Source organism: Notolabrus celidotus, chromosome 11, assembly GCF_009762535.1.
Source record: "Notolabrus celidotus isolate fNotCel1 chromosome 11, fNotCel1.pri, whole genome shotgun sequence".
In the NCBI taxonomy this organism is placed as follows: Eukaryota; Metazoa; Chordata; class Actinopteri; order Labriformes; family Labridae; genus Notolabrus; species Notolabrus celidotus.
The window spans coordinates 35039522-35065675 of NC_048282.1; the positions used below are offsets into that span (position 1 = coordinate 35039522).

General features: G+C 40.3%; 2 protein-coding genes across 2 annotated transcripts in view; both read right to left on the reverse strand.

Moving 5' to 3' along the window:
- cables2b (Cdk5 and Abl enzyme substrate 2b) overlaps positions 1–5359 on the reverse strand; it is a 140183-nt gene extending 134824 nt beyond the window's left edge. The window contains exon 1 of the mRNA XM_034694821.1: positions 4703–5359. Within this exon, the coding sequence (XP_034550712.1) occupies positions 4703–5286 (584 nt within the window). The 5' untranslated portion in view covers positions 5287–5359. The remainder of the gene's footprint in view (positions 1–4702) is intronic.
- A 10387-nt stretch (positions 5360–15746) lies between these two features.
- The window catches only part of ccm2l (CCM2 like scaffold protein), a 29142-nt gene continuing 18734 nt past the window's right edge, over positions 15747–26154 (reverse strand). The window contains exons 8-12 of the mRNA XM_034694895.1: positions 25470–25533; positions 23640–23796; positions 21050–21188; positions 16204–16351; positions 15747–16099 (exon numbers count right to left, since the gene is read on the reverse strand). Coding sequence (XP_034550786.1) covers positions 15967–16099; positions 16204–16351; positions 21050–21188; positions 23640–23796; positions 25470–25533 — 641 coding nt within the window. The 3' untranslated portion in view covers positions 15747–15966. The remainder of the gene's footprint in view (positions 16100–16203; positions 16352–21049; positions 21189–23639; positions 23797–25469; positions 25534–26154) is intronic.

A 26154-nucleotide genomic window follows, 5' to 3' on the forward strand; every position in this document is an offset into this window, starting at 1 on the left:
AATAAATACAGTGGAGTACCACTCATGTGAGATAACTGGGCATGGTCCAAGCAAAATTGTTGGGTATAATGTTAAAAAAATGATGCAAAAAGGACCTAATTTTCGGTTGTTTTTTAATTCTCTCAGCAGCTTCAAAACCAAACTGAAAAGTCTGCTAAAGAACACTCAACACTGCAACCACTGATTTAATACTTTTAACTTGATATACAGTACTGTTTGTTTGTGTGTGTGTGTGGGTGTGCATGTGTGCGTGTGTGTGTGCAAGCGACCGTTTTTACAATGTGATGTTTTAATTGTGACCTGCCAAGGGACTGCAGATGTAAATTAGCTTTGAGCTAACTCTGGTACAATGCATCAGATGGTGACATTTATGTTAAATATTGTACATGGTCCCTTTACAAATAAATCCAATAAAAACATTTTTTTTTTTTAATGTATTTTGTTGTTTTTTTTATTTATTTTTAAAGCTGGGGTTGGTAATCAGATTTAGATACACTTTTTGTCATACTGGTTAAAATGATCTTTATGTCCTGATGGCAATCATTACATAATGTGTTCTTAAAAAAGAGTGAAAAAAAGCTGCTATCTACAGTCGGAGTAAACCTGGGAAAACACCAACCGATCACTGTTTTTTGGCTCCCCAAATTTTAAACCAATCAAATCCCGTCCTGCCATTCTGCCCGCCTCCTGCGCGTACATTTCCCCGGCGTGCACTCCTCCGAGTCCCCGGCTGTTTCCGAAACGGCCTGCTACATACTACTTACTAATGTAGTAGGCAGTAGGTATTGCCTACTACATACTGCGTTTGAATTTAGTCTGTAGTATGACTGTTCTGTCTGATCTGTCATGCAGCATGCTGAGCCAGACGTCGCTGGATTTCCGGTTTCGGAAAGCGGAAGTAAACAACGGCGAAGCCGATAAATAAAATGCTTATTTAGCATCCATTTATGATTTAAAAAGTTAGGAAGTGGTTTATATGTAATTTGATAACTTTCACAGCACCCAAAAACAGATTTCCTCCCGTCAAAAAATGAGGAAAAAGAAAAAGCAGAACGAGCGCTGTGCATTATGGGAAACAGTATGCGAGGCAGACTGGTCCGATGCATACTGAGATATTTTCCCGAATCAGTAGACATCCGGGGAGTTTTGGCTTACTGCAGATTTTGCTCTTGTTCACATACTACTTACTACATACTGAATTTTGGACAAATCAGTACGTACTGCTAGTATAGTAGGCGATTTCGGAAACAGCCCCCGTCTCCTGCCTCTACTTCCCCTGACTCTGTTTACTGCCCCTCTCGCTCGACCTCAGGCCTGTCCCCTCTGACCTGATGAGGTGCTTTGCTCAGGACTGTAGTCCGGATCAGAGTCTAAAAAGCTCTCACCAACAAGCAGAATAATTAATGACATTCAGTAAGTCCTACAGAAATGTAGATGTACTGTAGCGTCTGTCCGGACGCTGTAGGGATGACGAGCCGATTGCTGAACACGTTGATCTTTAATAAACGGTCACTGTCGGCCGTGATCACGCCAACCAACAAAACAACAATCAATGTTTGAATGAAGGAAGAACTTCTCTTGTCTCTCCTCTCTCCCGCTCACACATTCTACACCTCTCCTGATGCCTTCACTGACCGTCAACACTGTAGGAATTAAGAACATCTACACTGAACAGGTTTAACAAACAGTAGAGCTGTTACAGTGTTATATATGTGTTATAACTTTTCTCCTGATATCGTGTCACCAGTACAACTGGATAATGCTAGCATGATAGTTGTGAGTGCTAACAGCAGCCATGTTTGTTTGTGTTTTTAACTTTCACTATGATAATGTTTTGGTGGGGACCGGTTTTGAATCAGTCACCATCATATGGTCGAGAATCAGCGGCGCTCGTACATGTGAGCAGGGGGGGGGGGGTCGTTTTGGAGGAGCTCTGAGGGAGGAGGGGAGGGGTTAGACGGAGTCCTAAAGGAAAAGCTACATTCAAATTCATGCTGGTTTTCCGAGACTACCAACCCTAGCTTTAACTGTGGGCTTTGGTTTCAATTATTATTAGTTAAATGTGTTTATTTTAATCTATCTGTTCATTTATATTATTATTATTATTGTTTCATGTAACATAACATATTTGATTTTCACCCAAATGTGATAAGTCTTATGTAAAAATCAATAAAATACTAATTCTAAAAAAAAGGACCTAATTTTGATGCACACATTATCCTGCAAAACCTATTATGAAAAACATGTGCCCAGCTCATCCATTGCATGACTTTTTAAAGACGCAGAGCAGAGAAAATATCAAGGAAATACATGCAAAGGAAAAAACTTCAACTCAAATCCTCAAATATATGATGAAGTGCCAAGTCTCAATATTCTGACCAATGCTCTCAAAGGTAATGTGATGATAATGAGTTAGATTAAAAGGTTTTAAAACATGCCTATTTCAATAAACAACAACAGTAACTTGACTTTGTCTATATTAAAACCACAAAAAATAAAGATAAATAAATAAATAAAATAAAAACCACAAGGAGTAAGGATAAAAATACCTCACTGAGCAATAAACTTCATCATGTATCCACGTAGCATAACTTGTGGTTTGACAGTTATTGTAATTAAGCTCGCTGAGTCATGTTTTGAAATAGCTGAACACCTGAAATGTTCTGAAAATAATACACCACTGCCTCCCAATATCAACAGACATTAGTCATGTCTCTGATGAAATCTTGCCCTCACCTACGGTATGCAGGTGTGGGCTGCAAGACATGACTCAGAGCATCTACAAGCCTACAGTGAATGCTTTGAGTCCAGTTTCACCTCCAGGCAGGGAGCGGACAGTGGATCCAGGGAAACCACAAGTGACACTTTCAGACTTCATAAATAAGTGAATTTACTGGAATAACATCATCACTGATTTCATTGGAGGGCCTCCACAAACACTAATGTGAACCACAGACTCAAAACATCAGATCCAGTGCCATGCTGTCCCTCAGCCAGAGTCAAACTGGATCACTGACAGATCCACATGAGAGCAGAAGACAACAATTCCCTCCCGCAAGCTTTCATGCAACACTGAGAGGTTCACATTGTTTTCAAGGCAGGGGCGTGTCCAGATTAACGGCCAGGGGGGCCTCCCTCCTTGAATCTGATTGGCCACCACAGATGCAACTTCACATTCCTACATTATGACTGACTTTGCTCTATCAGAGGCTGAACTTTTGCTAAAATCAACTCCTCGGACTGTGTTGTAATAGGCTGAGTGCAGCATGTTTTGTTTTGTTGGTACTTTAAATTGTATAAATTGCTCTTCACATCTTTTTCATAACACAGGAAGAAGAGAAGAATCATCCCATAAACAGAAGATGGAAGTAAACAAGAGGATATATGGGATATCAGTGTATCGCTTACTGAAGCTCTTATTTTGGTACTAACGGCGCCCCATACAAATTCACACTGCTGCTTAGCGGAAGTACCAAAATAAAACCTTCATAAAAGAAGAACATGTAATATTAAGATTTAAAATTAAACATTTATAATTATATTTAACACTTATATCTATATTTAACATTTATATTTACATTCAACATTTATACTTAAAATTTATATTTAACATTTACATTTATCATTAATATTTAACATTGAACACTTAGATTTATCATTTAACATAATGATTAAAAATTAAGATTTGACATTAAACTTTTAGATTTTACATTTAGATTCAACATTTAAGAGTTATATCAATATCTAACATTTAACATTTATATTTAACAATTATATCAATATTTAACATTTATATCTAACATTTAAATTTATATTTAACATTTACATTTATATTTATCATTTTCATTTAAACATTGTGTATAAATGACACAAATTTCTATTTCTATTTCTCCTTTCTATTTAGATTTGACATTTAACATTTAGATTTAACATTTAAGATTTATATCAATATCTGACATTTAACATTTAGATTTATATCTAACATTTATAAATAAAATTTATATCGATATTTAACATTTATATCTAACATTTAAATGTATATGTAACATTTACATTTATATTAATCGTTTTTACTTAACATTTACATTTATATTTAACATTTATATCTAATATTTCTATTTAGATTTAACATTGAACATTTAGATTCAACATTTAGATTTAGACTTAGCATTTAGATTCAACATTTAAGATTTATATTAATATCTCACATTTAACATTTAGATTTATATCTAACATTTATATCGATATTTAACATTTATATCTAACATTTGAATTTATATGTAACGTTTACATTTATCGTTTTTAATTAACATTAACATTCATATTTCACATTTTTATTTAACATTTATATCTAACATTTCTATTTCTATTTCATATTTCTACCTCTATTTCACATTTAGATTTAACATTTAGATTTATAATTTAGCATTTGGATTGGAACTTAAATATATTTTTCAAAACCAAATTAAATGTGAAGACGATCAAAAATATTGCTCTTATTGTGATTTAAAAAAGTGACTTTTAAAATTCACTTTACATTTTTCTGACATTTTGGAGCTAAATGTGGAGAATTGTTGCCCCCCTGCAGAAGTCTGTGCCCCAGTCTGCCCCCCTCAGTGAACAGACTCTGGATCCGCCCCTGTTTTGAGGGTAAAACCTGCCTCAGAACTGCACCTTGAACCCCCCTGTAATGAACCCTCACCTCTGTCTCGGCTCTGAAGACACCGAGTTACAGCTCTGGACCGACAGCAGCGTGGAGGACTTCCTCGGTCCCAGAGGGGACGGCAGCAGGCTGGTGTTGGACGGGGACGGGGATAGCAGGTTGCTGTTCCCCGGTGAGGAGAACGAGCCGCTGCGGCAGTCCAGCAGAACCTCAGCGCTGCCCTCATCATCGTAGACCGTGTCCGAGGGCAGGACCAGGATCGGGGGGACGATGTTGAGGAGTCCGGTCCTCGCTGCTGGGTTGTGCTGGACCGTCCCTGAGCTCACGGGGGAACTGGAGAAGGTCCCGTAGCACAGGTCTGGGGATAACCCGGTCCCTGTTAATCCCTGGTTCCCTCCTTCGAAGTCAGTCTCTTTGGGGGGTCGGTTCCCCGCATGTTCAGCACTCTGGACCGGCCGTCCGTCCAGAGAGATGTTACTGAGGAACAGCAGAGCAGCCTGTCTCCTCCGAGAGTTCTCCCGGGTCCTCCGGCTGTGGTCCCGGCCCGTGTGGGTCTTCTTGCCGCTCAGTGCGGGGAGCATAGCGCTGTGCTGGCCGCAGGCAGCAGCAGCAGCAGCAGCCATGGTCTCTGTCCCACTGAGGAAGTCTACTGAAGGATCAGACTGGAGGATCAGAGCCAGACCTGCAACTGTCAAATCCCTTTTACCCGGCGCGCGAGCCCTTTACGCCCTCCTCGGCTCTGATTGGCTCAAACTGGAATACGTGATGACGTAGAGCGCCAGACCCTTCGGGGAGGAGCTTGGCTCTCCGAAGTCTACATGCTGCTGGAAAAAATGTAAATACTGACCAAACATGGAGCGAGAAGTACAGAAGAGGGTTAGGGCCACTGGAAAAAATTAAATAATTTAAGGTAAAACATTTTTTTTTAATTATTATTCTGAGAAAAAAGTCAGAAATCTTACTTTAATCTCAGAATTCTGACTTTAATCACAGAATGATAATTAAAAAACAATTTTTTGACCTTAATTATAATTTCTTTTTTCAGTGCCCCTAATCCTCTTCTGTACTTCTGTCTTATGTAACACATTATTTTCAAATATAGGGAAAGAAAACAAATATTTTTATTATTTTAAGATCTGTTTATTCCACTGAAACAGCTCACATCCTTCCTAGAACTATATAAACATTAAGCAATCATTGAGCTTCTTTCTTGAAAACAAGAAAGAAGCAGAAATAAAAAAAATGTCAGGAGATAATAAAAAATAAAAATTGATTTTTAAATAGAGACCAATGCACGCCAACAACAATAAAATATGTGTAATTAAAAAAAGTTAAAGCGTCAAATTGATATTGAGATTATAAAAAGTTAAACCCATTTTTTAAAAAGGGTCAGAATAAGAGTTGAAAATAAAATTAGGGCTAAAAATGTCCGCAAAAATGAGTTGATAAATTAAGATAAATAAACAAGACTTTTACAAGTCAATTAAAGACCCATCTATTACTCTGGCTTTTATAGGGCTTTTATAACTTCTTTTAATTTATCAGTTTATATTTATTTTGATATTCTATTGTTTTATTTATTTTAACTCTTCAACTTTTATTATCCTATTACAATTTTTTGTTGCTATTTTAGTGCTTTTATGTATATTAGACTTTTTGTATTTACCTTTTTTATTGTCTAAACTAGTCATGTTTAATCTTTTATTTACTTATTTCTTGACTATTTCTCTTTATTGTTTTTTAATTTATCATTTTATATTTATTTTGATAATCTACTGTTTAATTTATTTTTAACTCTTCAATTTGTATTTTCTTAATACTATATTTTATTGCTATTTTAGTGCTTTTATTAGTCTTAGACTTTTATAATTACCTTTTTATTTTCTTAACTAGTCATGTTTTATCTTTCATTTAATTATTTCTTGACTATTTCACTTTATTGTTTAATTATATACATTTAACACAGTTGGTGAGCATTAATCTCTACTTCTATATCCATTTCTGCTTTAATTTAGTCACGATATATTGGGTTTTTATTATCGTTTTATTAGTAGTAGTAGTATTTTTTCAATCACTGTAAAGCACTTTGTATCACATTTTATTTGTATGAAAGCTGCTTCATAGATAAAGCTTGAATGGTTGATTGTAGTGATTATTAGAAGGCTATATGAAGTATGTATTGTGGTTGCAGCATGTTTCTGTCACAGTAGCAGGCCTACTTTACAAGTAAAATATTGTTTAGCATGCAGTAAATTAAACATTTCTTGAGAAATTAAATATTTTGTGTTAATTCTTGTTGGATAAACGTCAAAATAAAATATTGAATATAAATAACTCTTATTTTTATGCAAGCAAACTCACCAAATTCTCTTACTTTAATTTGATTGTATATATTTATGTGTCTCTCTCCTTTGTGATTTTGTGGTGTCATTTCAGTGTTGTCTGCAATGTCTGTGTAGCTCTTCAGTATATCACTGGACTGCAGGACGGACCTGACACTGAGGCCTTGACCGACTTGTCTCTGTAGCTCCATCTAACAGAAGCTTTGATTGACTGTTGGCACTTCGTTATGAAACCTCTGTGGATCTCCTCTGCAGTGATCCCTGCCGTGACACCAACGCAAGGCTGAGTGACACCTGGTCGGCTCATCAGGGTGACCACACTGTGACTGTTAGCATGCTATATATAACCTTCAGGGCACACCACACTGTAATCTCTACAGGCCGGGAGTTTGTTATCTTTCTCTCGCCCCCAATCCCCTACATCCACTGAACAACACATGAACTACAAGTGACCTTCCAGCTGGAAAAAACAACAGGATGGAAATCCACAAATGACATAATTTAATTCTGTTTGATCTGACTGGAAATCAATGTTTCATTAGCATGGTGTAATCTTAGTGGGTATTAAAATGTGCAATGCTTTGTTGGCGTGAAGCTGAAAGGGGTTTAACTAAGAAGAGGGATAAACACTGATCCAAAACTCATCCAGCGTTCTTTCTGTCTTACAAGAATTTCCACAAGAGACTTTAACAGAGACATATCACTGAGCTGACCTGTGTGCACTGGATTATGCTGAACTCAGGTGTACAGTCATGGCCAAAAGTTTTGAGAATGACACAAAAATTACATTTTCACAAAGTCTGCTGCTTCAGGGTTTTTAGGTGTTTTTGTCAGATGTTTCTATGGTAGAATGAAATACAATTAGAAGCATTTCATAAGTATCAAAAGCTTTTATTGAGAATTACACAGAATTCATGCAATAAGTCAATATTTGCAGTGTTGACCCTTCTTTTTCAAGACCTCTGCAATTCTCCCTGGCATGCTGTCAATCAACTTCTAGACCAAATCCTGACTGATGGCAGTCCATTCTTGCATAATCAATGCTTGGAGTTTGTCAGAATTTGTGGGTTTTTGATTGTCCACCCGCCTCTTGAGGATTGACCACAAGTTCTCAATGGGATTAAGATCTGGGGAGTTTCCTGGCCAAGGGCCCAAAATCTTAATGTTTTGTTCCCCGAGCCATTTTGTTCTGACTTTTGCTTTATGGCAAGGTGCTCCATCATGCTGGAAAAGGCATTCTTCATCACCAAACTGCCCTTGGATGGTTGGGAGAAGTTGCTCTCGGAGGACGTTCTGGTACCATTCTTTATTCATGGCTGTGTTTTTAGGCAAGATTGTGAGAGAGCCCACTCCCTTGACCGAAAAGCAACCCCACGCATGAATGGTCTCAGGATGCTTCACTGTTGGCAAGAGACAGGACTGATGGTAGCGCTCACCTCGTCCTCTCCCAACAAGCCTTCCTCCAGATGCCCCAAACAATCGGAAAGGGGATTCATCAGAGAAAATGACTTTACCCCAGTCCTCAGCAGTCCAGTCCCTGTACCTTCTGCAGAATATCAGTCTGTCCCTGATGTTTTTACTGGAGAGAAGTGGCTTCTTTGCTGCCCTCCTTGACACCAGGCCTTCCTCCAAAAGTCTTCGCCTCACTGTGCGTGCAGATGCACTCACACCTGCCTGCTGCCATTCCTGAGCATGCTCTGCACTGGTGGTGGCCCGATCCCGCAGCTGTAACACCTTCAGGAGACGGTCCTGGCGCTTGCTGGACTTTCTTGGGCGCCCTGGAGCCTGTTTGGCAACAATTGAATCTCTCTTCTTGAAGTTCTTGATAATTCGATAGACGGTTGACTGAGGTGCAATCTTACTCGCTGCTATAAACTTCCCTGTTAGGCCCTTTTTGTGCAATGCAATGATGGCTGCACGTGTTTCCTTGCAGGTAACCATGGCTAACAGATGAGGAACAATGGTGTCATGCACCATCTTCCTTTTTAAGTGTCCAGTCACTCAATCATGACAGATTGATCGCCAGCCTTGTCCTCATCAATACCCACACCTTTGTTAATGTGTGTGACACCTGTGTGTCATTGAAATGATGTTAGCTGGTCCTTTTGTGGCAGGGCTGAAATGCAGTGGAAATGTGTTTTTGGTGATAAAGTTCATTTTCAAGGCAAAGAGGGACTTTGCAATTAATTGCAGTTGAGCTGATCACTCCTCATAACATTCTGGAGTATATGCAAATTGCCATTATAAAAACTGAAACAGCAGACTTTGTGAAAATTAACAGTTGTGTCATTCTCAAAACTTTTGGCCATGACTGTCTCTTCTGTTTGCAATGAAGCACACAAAGTGCTTTACTGCAGAACGTAGTCACCACTAGTTGAAGACATAAATCAGATTATGTTATACACTATAAAATTGTAAATTAATACTTTCTTTTCTTCAATGCACAATATATAACAGAAAAAAAATATTAAAAGGCAAAAAATTCAATTAAATACAAATAAATGACTTCAAAGCAGACACTAACAGATAAATCAAAAGCAGGTCTAAACTGTTGGGTCTTCATCTGCTTTTTAAAAATGTCCACAGCCCTCAATTCCAGTGGGAGACAGCTCCAAAGTTTAGGACCGACAACCTCAAACACTCAGTCTCCTTTAGTTTTGAGCGAGGTACGAGGCACAACCAGCAAACCCCGATCAGAGGACCTGAGCTTCAGCAGCTCTTTGATATAAGCTGGAGTCTTACCATGCAGCTCTCTGTACAGAATTACAAGAGTTTTAAACTGGATTATTGAAATTGATTGAAAGCCAGTGATGAAGTTTTACTCAAGCAGATCACTAATGACCAGTCTGTGAGTCTGTGCAAGTGAAAGTTAAAAGTACTTCACATTGAATTTACATAAAATACTGGGTACCAGTATACTTCAGACCCCAGGGGAAAGGGAGTGAGGGGGGGTTGAACAGAAAAATATGAATGTAGAAATGTGCAATAATACTTAAGTATAAGTAAAAGTACACATTTTAAAAACTACACAAACATCGGTTTAGCTCATGGAGCAGGCGCCCCATGTACAGAGACTACAGTCCTCATTGCACAAGTCATAGGATGGATTCCTGGTCCTGGCATGACTTGGTGCCATAGACTGTATAAATCAGGGGTGTCCAAACTTTTTTCAAAGAGGGCCACATTTGATGTTGTCAGAGTACCTCAAGGCCAGTGGCTCTAACTGAGACTTAGGAATCATAAAAGTTATATATGAGATGTCTATTCAACAACAATTATTTTACATTTTTTCTCAATAAATCAGTAACTAGGCAGTCCTCAGTTCTCCACAAGCCACATATACATTAGCAAACTTTGTCTTCTTCTGGAGGAAAATGGTCGGGCAATGTGGGAAAAATATTGTCTCATTATTTTTCTATGGCAGGATCACGATCTGGATTTCATCACACTTCTTTTTCATGTTGTTTCTTAGACTTTTCTGACCAGCAGACAACATTTAAGAACCAAACAAATATTTTCCTGCGTATATTTCCCCAAATTTTGCCTTTTCTGCACAATTTCATAATTTTGATCATGTCTTGTGTCCTCTTTTGTGTCTTCTGAACTTTTAGTGTTCATCAAGAACATTTTCACATCATGATGAAAACATTAATTTGAAAACCTGTCAGCTTTAAGAGTTCTTGTGTTTCTTCTTTATTGCCATCTTGCAGAATTCCCAGTGCTTTGGCTTTATACAAGTAGTCCATATGAAGCTGTTTGAGACGTTTCTGGATTGATTTTAGTTTTGTGTGTGCGCTTGAAGGAAACTGCAAATGTACAGTTGATTCAGAATGTGATTAATTTCTGTGCTATAAATAACACAATTTAAGACGGAAGCTTGGGGGCCATAGATAAATGGACCGTGGGCCGCGATTGGCCCCCGGGACGTACTTTGGACACCCCTGGTATAAATAATGGACGCAGTATCCGTGACGTCACTGAAGAGCTGTTTTGAGGCCAATCGGCGGCGGCAGCCATGTTACTGCTGTCGAGCGATTGTGACGTAAAGAGGTGGGGCTTTAGCCTCCAAGCCAACAGCTACAGTGTTCCCGCCTGTCAGCTGTGCTGAGCTCATTGGAAGACTCGTAATCTCAATATTTTTGAAATTACCGCGTTCTGAAAAATTCACACACCCCCCGTACAGTGTGTGCCGATCGAGGCATGAGCTATCCAGACTACACTCTTTTTTTGTACCAGGCTGTAAACATGTTTATTTCTGCTGTAGAGATCGTCTTCTTTGAATTGGTGTGTATGTGGTTTCCGGTACTTCCAGAGCCAGCCTCAAGCGGATCCTTGATGAAATGGAGCGCCGCCTGCAAGCTAGTTCAGGCAGACAACTCGTGCCGCGCTCATCATACTGACACGTCACCACCTCTCCATCAGCTGATCTCAACATCCTCATTCGGCGGTCTATTTAAACGGCAAGCCTCCTGTCTCTGCCTCTGCTTGCAGTGCTCCTGCTGTTCTGCTCAGTGCTGTGTGAAGTTTGTCCCCACCTCCTCCCCGGCTTCCACCTGCGGGCTCCGAGGGGGTTAGTCCTATCTCATTGCTCCTAATGTCTGCATTTAAATAATCTACGAGGAGTAATGAAATTCGGAGCCCACACGCCAAACACAATACTGTATGCTGCAATAAACTTATTAAGTAAACGTGAGTTGTCTGACTGAACTGCAGTTTTTAGCACTTATATTTTCAGACCGGAGGTTGCAGCTTGCTCGGTGCATGTCACTCAACAGCGCCAACAATCAATACAAAACCAAGACCTCCGGTGGGGTACTTACTATATAAAACAGCTTCAATAAACAGCTGCAAAGAGTAAAAATCAGCAACAGATTATTGTTTTTATTTGTTAACCTTTAAATGTTTGTTGTTTTTGCTTCAACAACAGAGCCAGTTTCACAGATTAGTAGATGTAACTTTAAATCGTGCATCACAACCTCCTCTACTCTGTAAACAAACCAGCAACCGCAGAGGATTTGATGGAGGATAGACAGCAGGTGTAGATATGATGATGCAAGGTCTGTCAGGATAAACAGAGGGAGGAATCGTGTGTGTGTGTTATTGTGTGTGTGTGTGTGTGTGTGTGTGTGTGTGTGTGTGTGTGTGTGTGTGTGTGTGTGTGTGTGTGTGTGTGTGTTATTGTGTGTGTGTGTGTTATTGTGCATCCTGGATGGGGACGATGATGATATGATAGTAAATGCCGCCACATGGATGATTGCAGAGCTGTAATCCGCTGATGAGTTTATACAATGTGTCTGCTACCCCTGACACACACACACAAACACACACACACACACACACACACACACACACACACACACACACACACACACACACACGCTCTAAAACTACACTTTGACTGACAGAAACGGGCTCAGGGTTTATCCCGTCCTCTGATAACAGAGCTGGATATTATCGCAGAGCTTTTCCTGGGATCACTTTGACTCTCATCATGACCTTTGACCTTGAGGAGCTTTACAGGACATATCACTATATAACTACTCATGCAATGACAAGGCAAAGAGCAACAAGGTCGCTGCAGGAAAAAAAAAAGGTATGTCATCATTTCACGTGGCTTTGGCGTCCGGAAAAGCTCCGCCATAACATGTAATAGGTCGACCCCTCCCTGCATGAGTCCTGTTTTAATAACCGTTTACCTGTTGTAGTGTCATAATGTGTGTGTAGTGTCTGCGCTCAGAAAATCAAAGGACATTTTCACTAAAACAAGTATTACTACTGTTAAAAATAAAGTAACATGCCGAATGAAATGCACCCAACAATAGTTAGTGTGTTACATAATGAGAGAGAGGAGACTAACATGACTCGTGTGATGACCGTGGGGTGTGCTGACTCTCTCTTCCTCTCTCTCTCTCTGATGTTCAGCGAGGCTGGCAGAGGAGACCACCGGGGGGCAGAGGAGCAGTGCATCATGGGAAGGTCATCATGCTGCCGCCAGGATAACGGGTCAATGCAGCATGGCAAGAGAGAGAGAGAGAGGGAGTCACACGCAGTGGGGAAGGTTTTAGAGTTTTTAGACTATCTGTCTGTCTATCTATCTATCTATCTATCTATCTATCTATCTATCTATCTATCTATCTATCTATCTATCTATCTATCTATCTATCTATCTATCTATCTATCTATCTATCTATCTATCTATCTACCTATCTATCTATCTATCTATCTATCTATCTATCTATCTATCTATCTATCTATCTATCTATCTATCTATCTATCTATCTGTTTTGATTTCTACACATCTGCTTGTGTATCTTCTGAGGTTAAAGCTCTAACGTCTGCAGATCAGTGGTGACTACGGTTCAGCATCAGGGCTGTACTGTACAGTCAGCTCTTTTGTCCTCAGTTGCCTCCATGTGGTGACTTTGAGGTATTGCAATCCCTGCAAATATAAGCACCATCATTCTCAATAGGCTGCTATATCATGATGCTAAAATTACATGATAGGCCTAAAAACTACAAATGTGTTGTTGTCAATGTTCCTCCTCCATCCTCATTTAAATGTTGGTATGATCAGTAATACAAAAGCGTTATTAAGAGAATGTACAGTGTGTTATTCATGAGATAGGACGGCTGAAGAGAGACAGGAGATGAGGGGAGCAGAGAGTGGAGGATGACATTCAACATGACTGTATTCTTGTTGAAGCAGTGACCGCTGCAACAAGAATACAGTCTCTGCTGCATCTCTGTGTTTTAAACAGTTTAAAAAGTTCTAGAAGTATTATACACATTTCTCCAGTGTTAGCTTCTCTACACTGGCTCCCAATAAAATGTAGAATAGAATTTAAAATCCTTCTTTTAACCTACAAAGCCCTTAAAAATCAGACACCCTTGTATCTTAAAGAGCTCATAGTGCCCTATTACCCCTCTAGAACTCTACGCTCCCAACATGCAGGCTTGCTAGTTGTACCTAAAATCTCTAAAAAGTAGTATGGGAGGTAGAACCTTCAGTTATCAGGCCCCTCTCCTTTGGAATCATCTACCAGTCAGGGTCCGGGAGGCAGACACCCTCTCCACTTTTCAGAGTAGGCTTAAAACTTTCCTTTTTGATAAAGCTTATAGTTAGAGCTGGATCAGGCTTGGACCAGCTTTTGTCATGCTGCTATAGGCCTAGACTGCCGGGGGAACTGGCGCACTGACACACTGGGATCCTAGCTCACCCCCTTCCCCCCAACGCCCTCGTCACTTACTTTAACTCTGCCTGTCCCATTAAAGTTACTAACCATAGACCTTTCTGGAGTCCCTGAGCTCCATTGTCTCGTAGATTCCTCTGAGCTGCCGTAGACGTCCTCCTGATACGGACGATCTGGACTCCAGCTGATACGGACGTGCTGGACTCCAGCGGCAACAGCTTCTACGACTCGTCTCATCACTATCACCTCTCTCTCTTACTCCTCTCTATCTGTCTTTCCAGACCCAACTCGATCGAGGCATGATGTGTGTCTAACATGAGTCTGGTCCTGCCTGAGGTTTCTGCCTGTTAAAAGGAAGTTTTTCCTCACCACTGTAACTAGTCAATACTGCTATGTGCAATGCTCATGATGGATTAAGGTGGGGTCAGACTGAGTCTTATCCTGTCTTGAAGTTGGGTCTCTGTTCATAATTTGACATAGAGTGGTCTAGACCTGCTCTGTTTGTAAAAGTGTCTTGAGATAACGTTTGTTATGATTTGGTGCTATACAAATAAAGATTGATTGATGATTGATTGATAAACTCAATTATTTCCCCCCTTTAATAATACTCATTGGTATTGTATTTTGTATCATTAGAAAGCCTGATTGGCCCACCTAGGTGTGCACGCCCTCTTTTACAGAACATGATATTAGCTGTCAATAAAAGATAGGCCAGAGTTCTAAGAGGGATGGTGATGGTTGCATGCACACAGTCACAAGCACAGAAGAAAAAGGTTTTCTTTCTTTTCTTTTGTTGCAAGAATAAATTGCATGAATATTTGACAGTTTGTGACAAACATGACACAAACCAGAAATATATATGCAGACAAGATAAAAAAAAAAAAAAAAGAAAAATAGAAAAAAAATATAAAAAAAAAAAAAAAAGAAAAAGAAAGCCTGATTAGTCACCTCTACAAAGAGGTTTGAGTTTTTTTTATAATAAAATTCTCAAACTCAGATTATTTTGTTACATTTCTTAAAAAAACAGCCAAACTTAAAGCTCCTCTCGGGACGAGCTTTCAGTTTGAGTTGATTTTGGCGCCACCCTGTAGACAAAATGAGACCTCCTATCCCTTTGCTGATTTTGTCCTGCGCCCGTGTAAATCATGTTTACTGACAAGAAACCCAGACTTGCTTTCTCTAACGATGACATGTATCAGCAAAAGAGTGAAAGAGTTTTTCCTCAATGACTGTAAATCATCTTGTGTGACACCTACCCCCATGCAGCGTTTACAGGCGGTAAAAATTTCTTCACAGAAACTATCAATCATTTGGCCAAAGGTCTTGCTTGCTGTTTTGGGTCATAAAGAGGCCTCACTGTGAGTTTCAGTCTATTTCATAACCACTTGAAAACTTCACACAGGAGCTTTAAACCTTCTGTTTCATTCAGGTTCATTTCAAACAGCCTTGATGTTTTAAAATTTCCTTTTTAGGGGGGTGTTTAAACATCCTAGGTATAAGTTTCTGAACCTTAACTGTATGATATAGAAAACAAGCTGCATTTGTGTCAAGAGTTGTATTTTATTTATTTCTAAGTGTATTTCTTGTTCCTTTTTTTCTTAAATCAGGACTTAGATTCTCAAACATCAATATTTAAAAAGCGACCTCTGTGATGAAATCCATATTTACACTTTCAGTCTTGTGATGGAGAGAGCTTTGTCAAGTGCTCGTGTCTGTTTTTAAGTTCAAACACTGAGTTCAGTGAGATACAAAACTCTCCTTCATCCCTCCATCACAGGTAGTAGTCCTCCTCCTCGATGTCTCCGTGTGTGTCCTGGAAGCCGAGCGCCTGGATGTCGTGGGTGATGTCCGTGATGCGTCTGTTGAACTCCTGAGATCCTGACGCCATGGAGCAGTTGTCATACCTGTGAGTGTGAACAAAACTGATGCTCTTAACACTTCCACTTGTTCTTCATGTGATTTACCCTGACACCATACATGATATAACCTCCTGACCTACAGTACATACCCTCTCATGGCCGTGGCTGACATGTTGCTCATGCTGCGTTTGATGCGTCCGAAGCTGTCGGTTAAAATCCCGCCCTCACGGATCCCGATGCTCTCCAGGAAACCCTCAAACACACCGACGTCCTTGTCTGGGATGAACGGACGCATACCTGAGATACAAAGATGACAGCTGGATATCAGGACACATTACTGAAACACAATTGAATACAACTTAAAGGTGACATATCATGCAAAATGGACTTTTTAATGGTTCTCTACCTGAAATATGTGTCCCTGTCTACAAACCCCCCGAGAATGAAAAGAATCCATTCTGCCCCTGTTCTGATTTCTCCACCTTTCTGTAAATGTGTGTGAAACGAGCCGTTTCAGACTTCAGTGTTTTTCATACGTAACAACAATATCCGGTCTGTCACGGAGTCAGAGCTCTGAGCTTGTTCAGCCCATAGACTGTATAAAATACAACTCAACCCCTCCTCCGTTTTTCATTACCTGCACAAATGTGTGCTAACAAGGAGCTTAGGAGGGAGGCATGCTAGTTGTAGGCTGTCTTAATAAACACAGAGGTCGGTTTTACTCCCCACGTCTGCAGATTTGAAGATCTAGTGGATGATTTTTATTTATCATGGATAAGTGCTAGCGCTAGTTAGCATAGCCACATAGCTACATGTTCATAGCTGTAGCTGTAGCTGTGTACCAAGACACACGTCGACATACTGACAAATAAAACAACAAGAAACACTAAATCTGTGACCAATCCTTCAGAAAAGGTCCCGCTGCCTTTCAGGCAGAGGTCGGTTTTACTCCCCACGTCTGCAGATTTGAAGATCTAGTGGATGATTTTTATTTGTCATGGATAAGTGTTAGCGCTAATTAGCATAGCCACATAGCTACATGTTCATAGCTGTAGCTGTGTACCAAGACACACGTCGACATACTGATAAATAAAACAACAAGAAACACTAAATCTAAATCACTAAATCCTTCAGAAAGGTCCTGCTACAGGCGCCTCTCCGTCAGGATCAGATTCTGGATCAGATTCAGAGGGTTCAAGTAACGTGATCTCTGAGCAGCCGTGTATATTCAGCCAACATGTAGACATTAGATCAACGTGCTGGAGAGCCGCCGCACATCCACTTCCTGAGGGGGCGTGGTCAGAGAGAAAACAGAGTGTTCTGAGGAGGACTGAAGAAGAGGGTTTTTCAGACAGACCAAAATCTGATTTCAAAGTGTTTTTTTGAGCATAAACTTTAAAGACATGTTATTGGGACCTCTTAGACCAATATATATTGATGAAAAAAGCGTGATATGTCACCTTTAAAGGAGGACACAGAAGATGGTAGGATTTAATTACCCGGCTTTCTTATTGATCTTCTGGTTGTGTAAGATGCTTGATTCTGATTGGTCAAAACCCCCTGACAACAGTTATTAACTTTCACTAACATGAGCAACACCAGAGGCAAACTGATCGCACGTCATGTCAAATCAATCCGCAGAAAAGAGTTCCCGCACATTTTGCTTAAGGTGAAGTAAAACCGTTAGCTTCCGTTAGCATCAAAACAATGTGGTTAAAGCGCTAGTTTTGGCTAGCATGCTGGCTAAACAACATTAATATTTATATCTTGGATTCTGTCCAGCATTCCTAGCAACATGCGGAGCAGGTGACGGCCAAATTCCACCAGATCCATGTCCAGTTCATCTCTGATCCGTCACGGCACCGGATCTGATAGGTTTCTATTCTAGTCAATGTGTTAACTTCCACTGGATCCACTCCGTTGCGTTCCGGCTGCGTCTCTGATCCAGCATGTCGGATCATATACAGAAGACTTCTATTTTTGCCGGGTGCTGGAGCACGACGCATCAATCTCAACAGAGCAGATGGAGCGGGACAGGAAGTCAGGTTTCACCAAAACAAAATGAAAACATCCGGTTAATTTTCAGAATAAAACACTCTGTGTTATCACCAGATCGTATTTCACTTCACTACAACAACAAACCAAAGTCATGATGAGCGGAGCCAGGCCTGGAGTCAACAGGTCAGAGGTTTTCAGAGGACCAGAAAGACAACATGGATGAGGAGAGGAGGAGGAGGAGGAGAATCCTTGATTCAGTGGTTACTGCGGGAAAACCTCGGTCACATGACTCCAGCTGTGCGGCGGTCCTGCTCTGTGATGCATTCTGAAAATGCAACCGGCGGGTGTTGACCGCAGCGGATCGGAGACGGACTGAGCACGGATCTGGTGGACGTCCCGTGTCAGAGCAACTTTGAGTTTCTGATCTCACAAAGAAACTTAAACCATGAATGGTGGTGATGATAGCAGCAGGGTTAAAAGTTGTGACATTTGCAGATGGAGAGCTGAATGAGGACGGTTTCATGTTAAATGGAAAGCAACAGGCAGATAAGAATCCATCGCCATGGACTGTGTTAACGTTGCAGTCAAATCACTGGGACTATTTTATAAAAACTGTAAACATAAATCATTTTAAATCAATCAAATTATCATTTAATCAATGTTTTTTTTGTTTGTATTTGAAGTTAGTGGCCGGGTAATAAGCCCTCAGGGTGGACAGGACTCCTCCGCTTCTTGTCGGGGTCTTCTATTTCCCATGACTACCTGCTAACCATACATTATCCCTTACATGTGACACACCTAACAGCTTACTGTGACTGTCTGAGACTAAATATTAAAGTCAGAAGCTCTTTAAAGGAGCTCTGACAAACATTCATTTTAAATGAAAAGGATGAGAATGCATCACATGGTGAGACACTGAAGGAAACATACAGGAACCTGCATGACCTCTGGTGTAAGAAGACAGTCAGTGCACTGCAAAAATCTCAAATCTTACCAACTGTTTGTCTCTCAATGTCAGTCTTATAACCACATCATACTTAATACACTATATTACCAAAAGTATTCGCTCACCTGCCTCACTTGACTCACATATGAACTTAAGTGCCATCCCATTCCTAACCCATAGGGTTCAATATGATGTCGGTCCACCTTTTGCAGCTATTACAGCTTCAACTCTTCTGGGAAGGCTGTCCACAAGGTTGAGGAGTGTGTTTATAGGAATTTTTGACCATTCTTCCAAAAGCGCATTGGTGAGGTCACACACTGATGTTGGTCGAGAAGGCCTGGCTCTCAGTCTCCGCTCTAATTCATCCCAAAGGTGTTCTATCGGGTTCAGGTCAGGACTCTGTGCAGGCCAGTCAAGTTCATCCACACCAGACTCTGTCATCCATGTCTTTATGGACCTTACTGTGTGCACTGGTGCACAGTCATGTTGGAAGAGGAAGGGGCCCGCTCCAAACTGTTCCCACAAGGTTGGGAGCATGGAATTGTCCAAAATGGTTTGGTATCCTGAGGCATTCAAAGTTCCTTTCACTGGAACTAAGGGGCCAAGCCCAGCTCCTGAAAAACAACCCCACACCATAATTCCTCCTCCACCAAATTTCACACTTGGCACAATGCAGTCCGAAATGTACCGTTCTCCTGGCAACCTCCAAACCCAGACTCGTCCATCAGATTGCCAGATGGAAAAGCGTGATTCATCACTCCAGAGAACGCGTCTCCACTGCTCTATGGTCCAGCGGCGGCGTGCTTTACACCACTGCATCCGATGCTTTGCATTGCACTTGGTGATGTATGGCTTGGATGCAGCTGCTCGGCCATGGAAACCCATTCCATGAAGCTCTCTGCGTACTGTACTTGGGCTAATCTGAAGGCCACATGAAGTTTGGAGCTCTGTAGCAATTGACTGTGCAGAAAGTCGGCGACCTCTTTGCACTATGCGCCTCAGCATCCGCTGACCCCTCTCCGTCAGTTTACATGGCCTACCACTTCGTGTCTGAGTTGCTGTTGTTCCCAAACTCTTCCATTTTCTTATAATAAAGCTGACAGTTGACTGTGGAATAGTTAGGAGCGAGGAAATTTCACGACTGGATTTGTTGCACAGGTGGCATCCTATGACAGTTCCACGCTGGGATTCACTGAGCTCCTGAGAGCGGCCCATTCTTTCACAAATGTTTGTAAAAACAGTCTGCATGCCTAGGTGTGCTTGATTTTATACACCTGTGGCCAGGCCAAGTGATTAGGACACCTGATTCTGATCATTTGGATGGGTGAGCGATAAACCTTACAAGTCTAGATACAACTTAAAGTTGACATTTAATGAACATGTTCATTATAAAAGTGCTTTCAAAGTTTCTTCAAAATAAGATCAATCTTACTTTTACAAATATGTAAAGTATCGTCAGCTATTTTCATCCATGACGAGTAATTCAGGCCTTATTTTTCTCGTTTCATCTTGAATGAGATGTTATTCCTAAACCTGTCAGGTGAATGTTGCTTATATTAAGTGTAATGAGTTTTTAGACGAACACACTTGTTAAGATGTGAGTTGTTTTAGTGTGTGCATCAAAGCCTCTCAGCTGTGTTTGCTGTTGAACCTTTTTATAAGGATGATTATCACACAAGCACACACAGCGTTAACAGTGTGTGTGGAGGAAAACATCTTACATCAACACGTCTCTCACTCACTCTCACAAACAGGAAGTTGTGGTTTTGTCAGTGGAAGTGGGTCAGAGCTAAATTTGTCACGGTAAACACACAAATAGAAAAAAAACACACCTCACATATACAGTTACTTCCTCTACACTCAAATTAACACACATTAACAGAAGAGTTCACACTCAGTCCCCTCCTCTACCACTAAGACAGTATCAGTAGCAGGATTTAGTGTGTGTGTGTGTGTGTGTGTGTGTGTGTGTGTGTGTGTGTGTGTGTGTGTGTGTGTGTGTGTGTGTGTGTGTGTGTGTGTGTGTGTGTGCGTGTCTGTGTGGCTCTCACCCATCAGCAGGAACTTGCGGTTGTCTCCGTACAGTTGCAGCAGCTCGGAGCAGAAGTGGTCAATGTTTGATCCCAATCTATATTCCCTCAGCAGCACGGCGAACTGCTGCAACTCCATCGGATTCAGCTTGTTACGCAGCTACACACACATCAACACACACACACACACACACACACACACACACACACACACAGTCACACAGTCACACACAAAGAGAGACACAAATGAGCTCACAATTTGTGTGGTTTGCTTTGATGTACACAGTCAAAACAATTTCTTCCATCACCACAACCTCAAAGTAATAGTTATTCACCCTTATCACATGGCTGTGTTAAATGCTTGATTCTGATTGGTTGATACTCCATAGCAGCAGTCTGTTATTTCTTGTTAGCACACTATTGCTTCTTTCTTAATCCATAGTGAGCAGGATGTTATGGTAGGAGTTGAATCTATTATTAAAACCTACTTCCCTACTTAAACCTCTATTTCAATGTCTTTAATTTATCAGTAAAAAAAATCAACTGAAGATTAAATAATTTAAATTTACTACAGTAAAGTAAGTCAACACAAAAATCTGGCCAGCGTTAAATCAACAAAAACAAATAAGATAGATAAATGTTGCAGTTAGCGCAGGAACACATATCATCTTTCAGTGCTACTAGCATAAATTTGTTTTGCTAGCTTAGAGAGATTTATTTTTTATGCATTTTCATAATGATAATTTGCAAAATCCCTAAAACAAAATATCTGTTCCAAAAAAGGTCAAAACTTCAATATTTGTCCTGAATAACTTGCACTAGCTTGCTCTTGTGTTAAAGTTAGCGGTTAGCTTGACACGACTGAATCAACAAGCTAGCTGGGAGTAACACCAGTCAGTAAAAACCATGTGATCAGACATTTAAATACATATTAAAGGTGACATATCATGCAAAATGGACTTTTTAATGGTTCTCTACCTGAAATATGTGTCCCTGTCTACAAACCCCCTGAGAATGAAAAGAATCCATTCTGCCCCTGTTCTGATTTCTCCACCTTTCTGTAAATGTGTGCTGAAACGAGCCGTTTCAGACTTCAGTGTTTTTGTTACGTAACAACAATATCCGATCTGTCACGGAGTCAGAGCTCGGAGCTTGTTCAGCCCATAGACTGTATAAAATACAACTCAACCCCTCCTCCGTTTTTCATTACCTGCACAAATGTGTGCTAACAAGGAGCTTAGGAGGGAGGCATGCTAGTTGTAGGCTGTCTTAATAAACTCAAAGGTCGGTTTTACTCCCCACGTCTGCAGATTTGAAGATCTAGTGGATGATTTTTGTTTATCATGGATAAGTGCTAGCGCTAGTTAGCATAGCCACATAGCCACATGTCGTAGCTGTAGCTGTGTACCAAGACACACGTCTACATACTGACAAATAAAACAACAAGAAACACTAAATCTGACCAATCCTTCAGAAAGGTCCTGCTGCAGGCGCCTCTCTGTCAGGATCAGATTCTGGATCAGATTCAGAGGGTTGAAGTAACGTGATCTCTGAGCAGCCGTGTATATTCAGCCAACATGTAAACATTAGATCAACGTGCTGGACAGCCGATGCACATCCACTTCCTGAGGGGGCGTGGTCAGAGAGAAAACAGAGTGTTCTGAGGAGGACTGAAGAAGAGGGCTTTTCAGGCAGACCAAAATCTGATTTCAAAGTGTTTTTTTGAGCATAAACTTTAAAGACATGTTTTGGGGACCTCTTAGACCAATATATGTTGATGAAAAAAGCGTGATATGTCACCTTTAAAGTATTTCTTATAAATTTCTTTTGCTATCTAGAAGTAAACTTTCTTATTTTGTGGGCCAAGATATCGTCAGCTATGTAGGATAGCTGCTCTGTAGCTAACTTGCTAGCTAGCTATATATAGCCGAAGAACCACATGGATTGATTCCAAACTTCTTTTAGGGGATTAAAACTTGCAAATACCATTTAATTTTTTTTATATTTGAGTATTTTTAATGACAAATATTAAGGTATATTCTTAAAATAGACAGCAATATCAGACTGTGCCAGCTCTCTTGTTATTTGTGTCCTGTATTGGCATTAGTGTGTATTATATATTGCTATCCTGACTTGAAAAATGTCCCCCCAAAATAATGATTATCTACCTCCGGCCTTGAGAATTGAGGCCAATGCTGAAGTGCTAAAAACTGCAGTTCATCGAGTGTCCACTTGAGGCTGGCTCCGGAAGTACCAGAAACCACATAGACACCAATTCAAAAAAGACGATCTTTACAGCAGAAATAAACATCTTTACAGCCTGGTACAAAAGATGAGTGTAGTCTGGATAGCTCTTTTCTCGATCGGCACACACTGTAGCTGAGGCTCAAAGCCCGCCTCTTTATGTCACACTCGCACAACAGCAGTTAGGTAACATTTCCAATATGGCTGCCGACGATGATTGGCCTCAAAACAGCGCTTCAGAAACAGATGGGTGACGTCACGGATACTACGTCCATTATTTATACAATCTATGTGTAAGATACAGTTTGGGTTTTAACTTTTGAGTCTGATCATTCTGATACAAAGAAATAAACAAATACACACTCACAGTGATCATGTACTCCTGCATCAGCAGCAGAGCCGGGTTACTGTCTCCTCCATCGCTGACCGAAGCCAGACTACGATGAGAGTCCTGCAGAGAGAGGGACGAACCCTCGCTGTACGTCTCACTGTAGTAGAGCTCGAAGGCATCCTGGGAACCATCACTGAGAAAGACAAAGAACACTTAGACTGTGTATGAATGTGTACGAAACAACAGTGAAGCCAAGACATTTAGAGCTCCATCTGGTGGCTGGCTGTAGTATAGGCAATACTCCTCCATTGAAACAGATGGGACTTGTCACAAACTTTAAAGGTGACATATCATGCAAAATGGACTTTTTAATGGTTCTCTACCTGAAATATGTGTCCCTGTCTACAAACCCCCCAAGAATGAAAAAAATCCATTCTGCCCCTGTTCTGATTTCTCCACCTTTCTGTAAATGTGTGTGAAACGAGCCGTTTCAGACTTCAGTGTTTTTGTTACGTAACAACAATATCCGGTCTGTCACGGAGTCAGAGCTCGGAGCTTGTTCAGCCCATAGACTGTATAAAATACAACTCAACCCCTCCTCTGTTTTTCATTCCCTGCACACATGTGTGCTAACAAGGAGCTTAGGAGGGAGGCATGCTAGTTGTAGGCTGTCTTAATAAACACAAAGGTTGGTTTTACTCCCCACGTCTGCAGATTTGAAGATCTAGTGGATGATTTTTATTTATCATGGATAAGTGCTAGCGCTAGTTAGCATAGCCACATAGCTACATGTTGGTAGCTGTGTACCAAGACACACGTCGACATACTAATAAATAAAACAACAAGAAACACTAAATCTGTGACCAATGGTTCAGAAAGGTCCAGCTGCAGGCGCCTCTCCGTCAGGATCAGATTCTGGATCAGATTCAGAGGGTTGAAGTAACGCCGGTCTGTGAGCAGCCGTGTATATTCAGCCAACATGTAAACATTAGATCAACGTGCTGGACAGCTGAGGCACATCCACTTCCTGAGGGGGCGTGGTCAGAGAGAAAACAGAGTGTTCTGAGGAGGACTGAAGAAGAGGGCTTTTCAGGCAGACCAAAATCTGATTTCAAAGTGTTTTTTTGAGCATAAACTTTAAAGACATGTTTTGGGGACCTCTTAGACCAATATATGTTGATGAAAAAAGTGTGATATGTCACCTTTAAAATGAAAATACATGTCAATTTGTCTTTTCTCCTTCATAGTTTCTGTCTTTATAGTTAGGACTTATCATGAAAGTCTTAATTTTTTGGAGAAATTCTGCATAGAATGAGTTATTTTGTGTAAAAAAGAGCGAATAAAACGACATGATTTACAGCTTTGTTGACAACTACGACTCCTGCTGCATCGTTAACTGATTATCAGAGTAGAGGAGGAACTGTGGAATGATAATGAACACAAACATGAGTCAGCTAACTCCCTCAAACCGGCACAATATCCAGGATTGGAAGCCAATATCACTTACCTTATAAGTACATTATCATTCTTGGCCACGTCTCCTCTGTGTGTGAGTACTAAAGACATCCAAGGACCAAAACAGTCCTTTTATTTTGATGTGCACATAAATTCTTAAACATTCAAAATAATACAAATCTGTCAACAGGCCTCTTTGCATTAAAACAAAATGTGTTAAATGCTTCCACATTACTACCTCATAACTCATAAACAGAGCAGCAAATATCCCAGTTTTAAAGGCTGTCTGTTCAGACAGTCTGTTAGATATCAAAGACCAAATACCCAGGACATTTGGTGAATTACTAACACACTGTTTATGTGGAGATATTACGTGTTACAGCGCCAGCGTCAGAGCCAAATGTTACTCACTATGAGCTGCAGCAGCTAAACTCTGGATCATAACTGTAGGACATGTCAGTCAGACAGCTGTCACCTGCAGAGAGAGAGACAAACAGACGGGTTAGTCACGGTCTGACAGCTTCTTAGCATCCATGAAGAGGCGGCAATGCTCATTAAACTTAATGCAAAATGCTGGAATGAACAAACACTGTACAGATGATTTGCTTTGTGGTTAATCTTGTTTCTGCCACACGTGCTTCTATATTCTCTATGTGCGTTGAATGTGTAGCAAACACCCCCATTAGTTTACTAAATCCAAATAACTCATACATTAACCCTCCTGTTATGTTTGTTTCTCTGGAACAGCAATAATGTTCCTGGGTCAATTTGACCCAGGGCATATTCAATTATCCAAAAGTGTCAGAACCCCAAAAAAATAGCAAAACACATTTTTTAAATCTAATTTTTAACTCCATTACTAACCATTTAAATCAAGATTTAGTCCATTGGTGTTCTTTAATGCTAACAGATCATGATTCTATGAGGATAACTCATTAAGGTTAGTGTTAAAACTTTTTTAATGTACATTGGAAATCCCTAAATATAAATATAATAGTTTTACATGACATATATATATATATTTTTTTTTTACATTTTCAATTTTTGTTGATTTATTAAAGGTGACATATCACGCTTTTTTCATCAACATGTATTG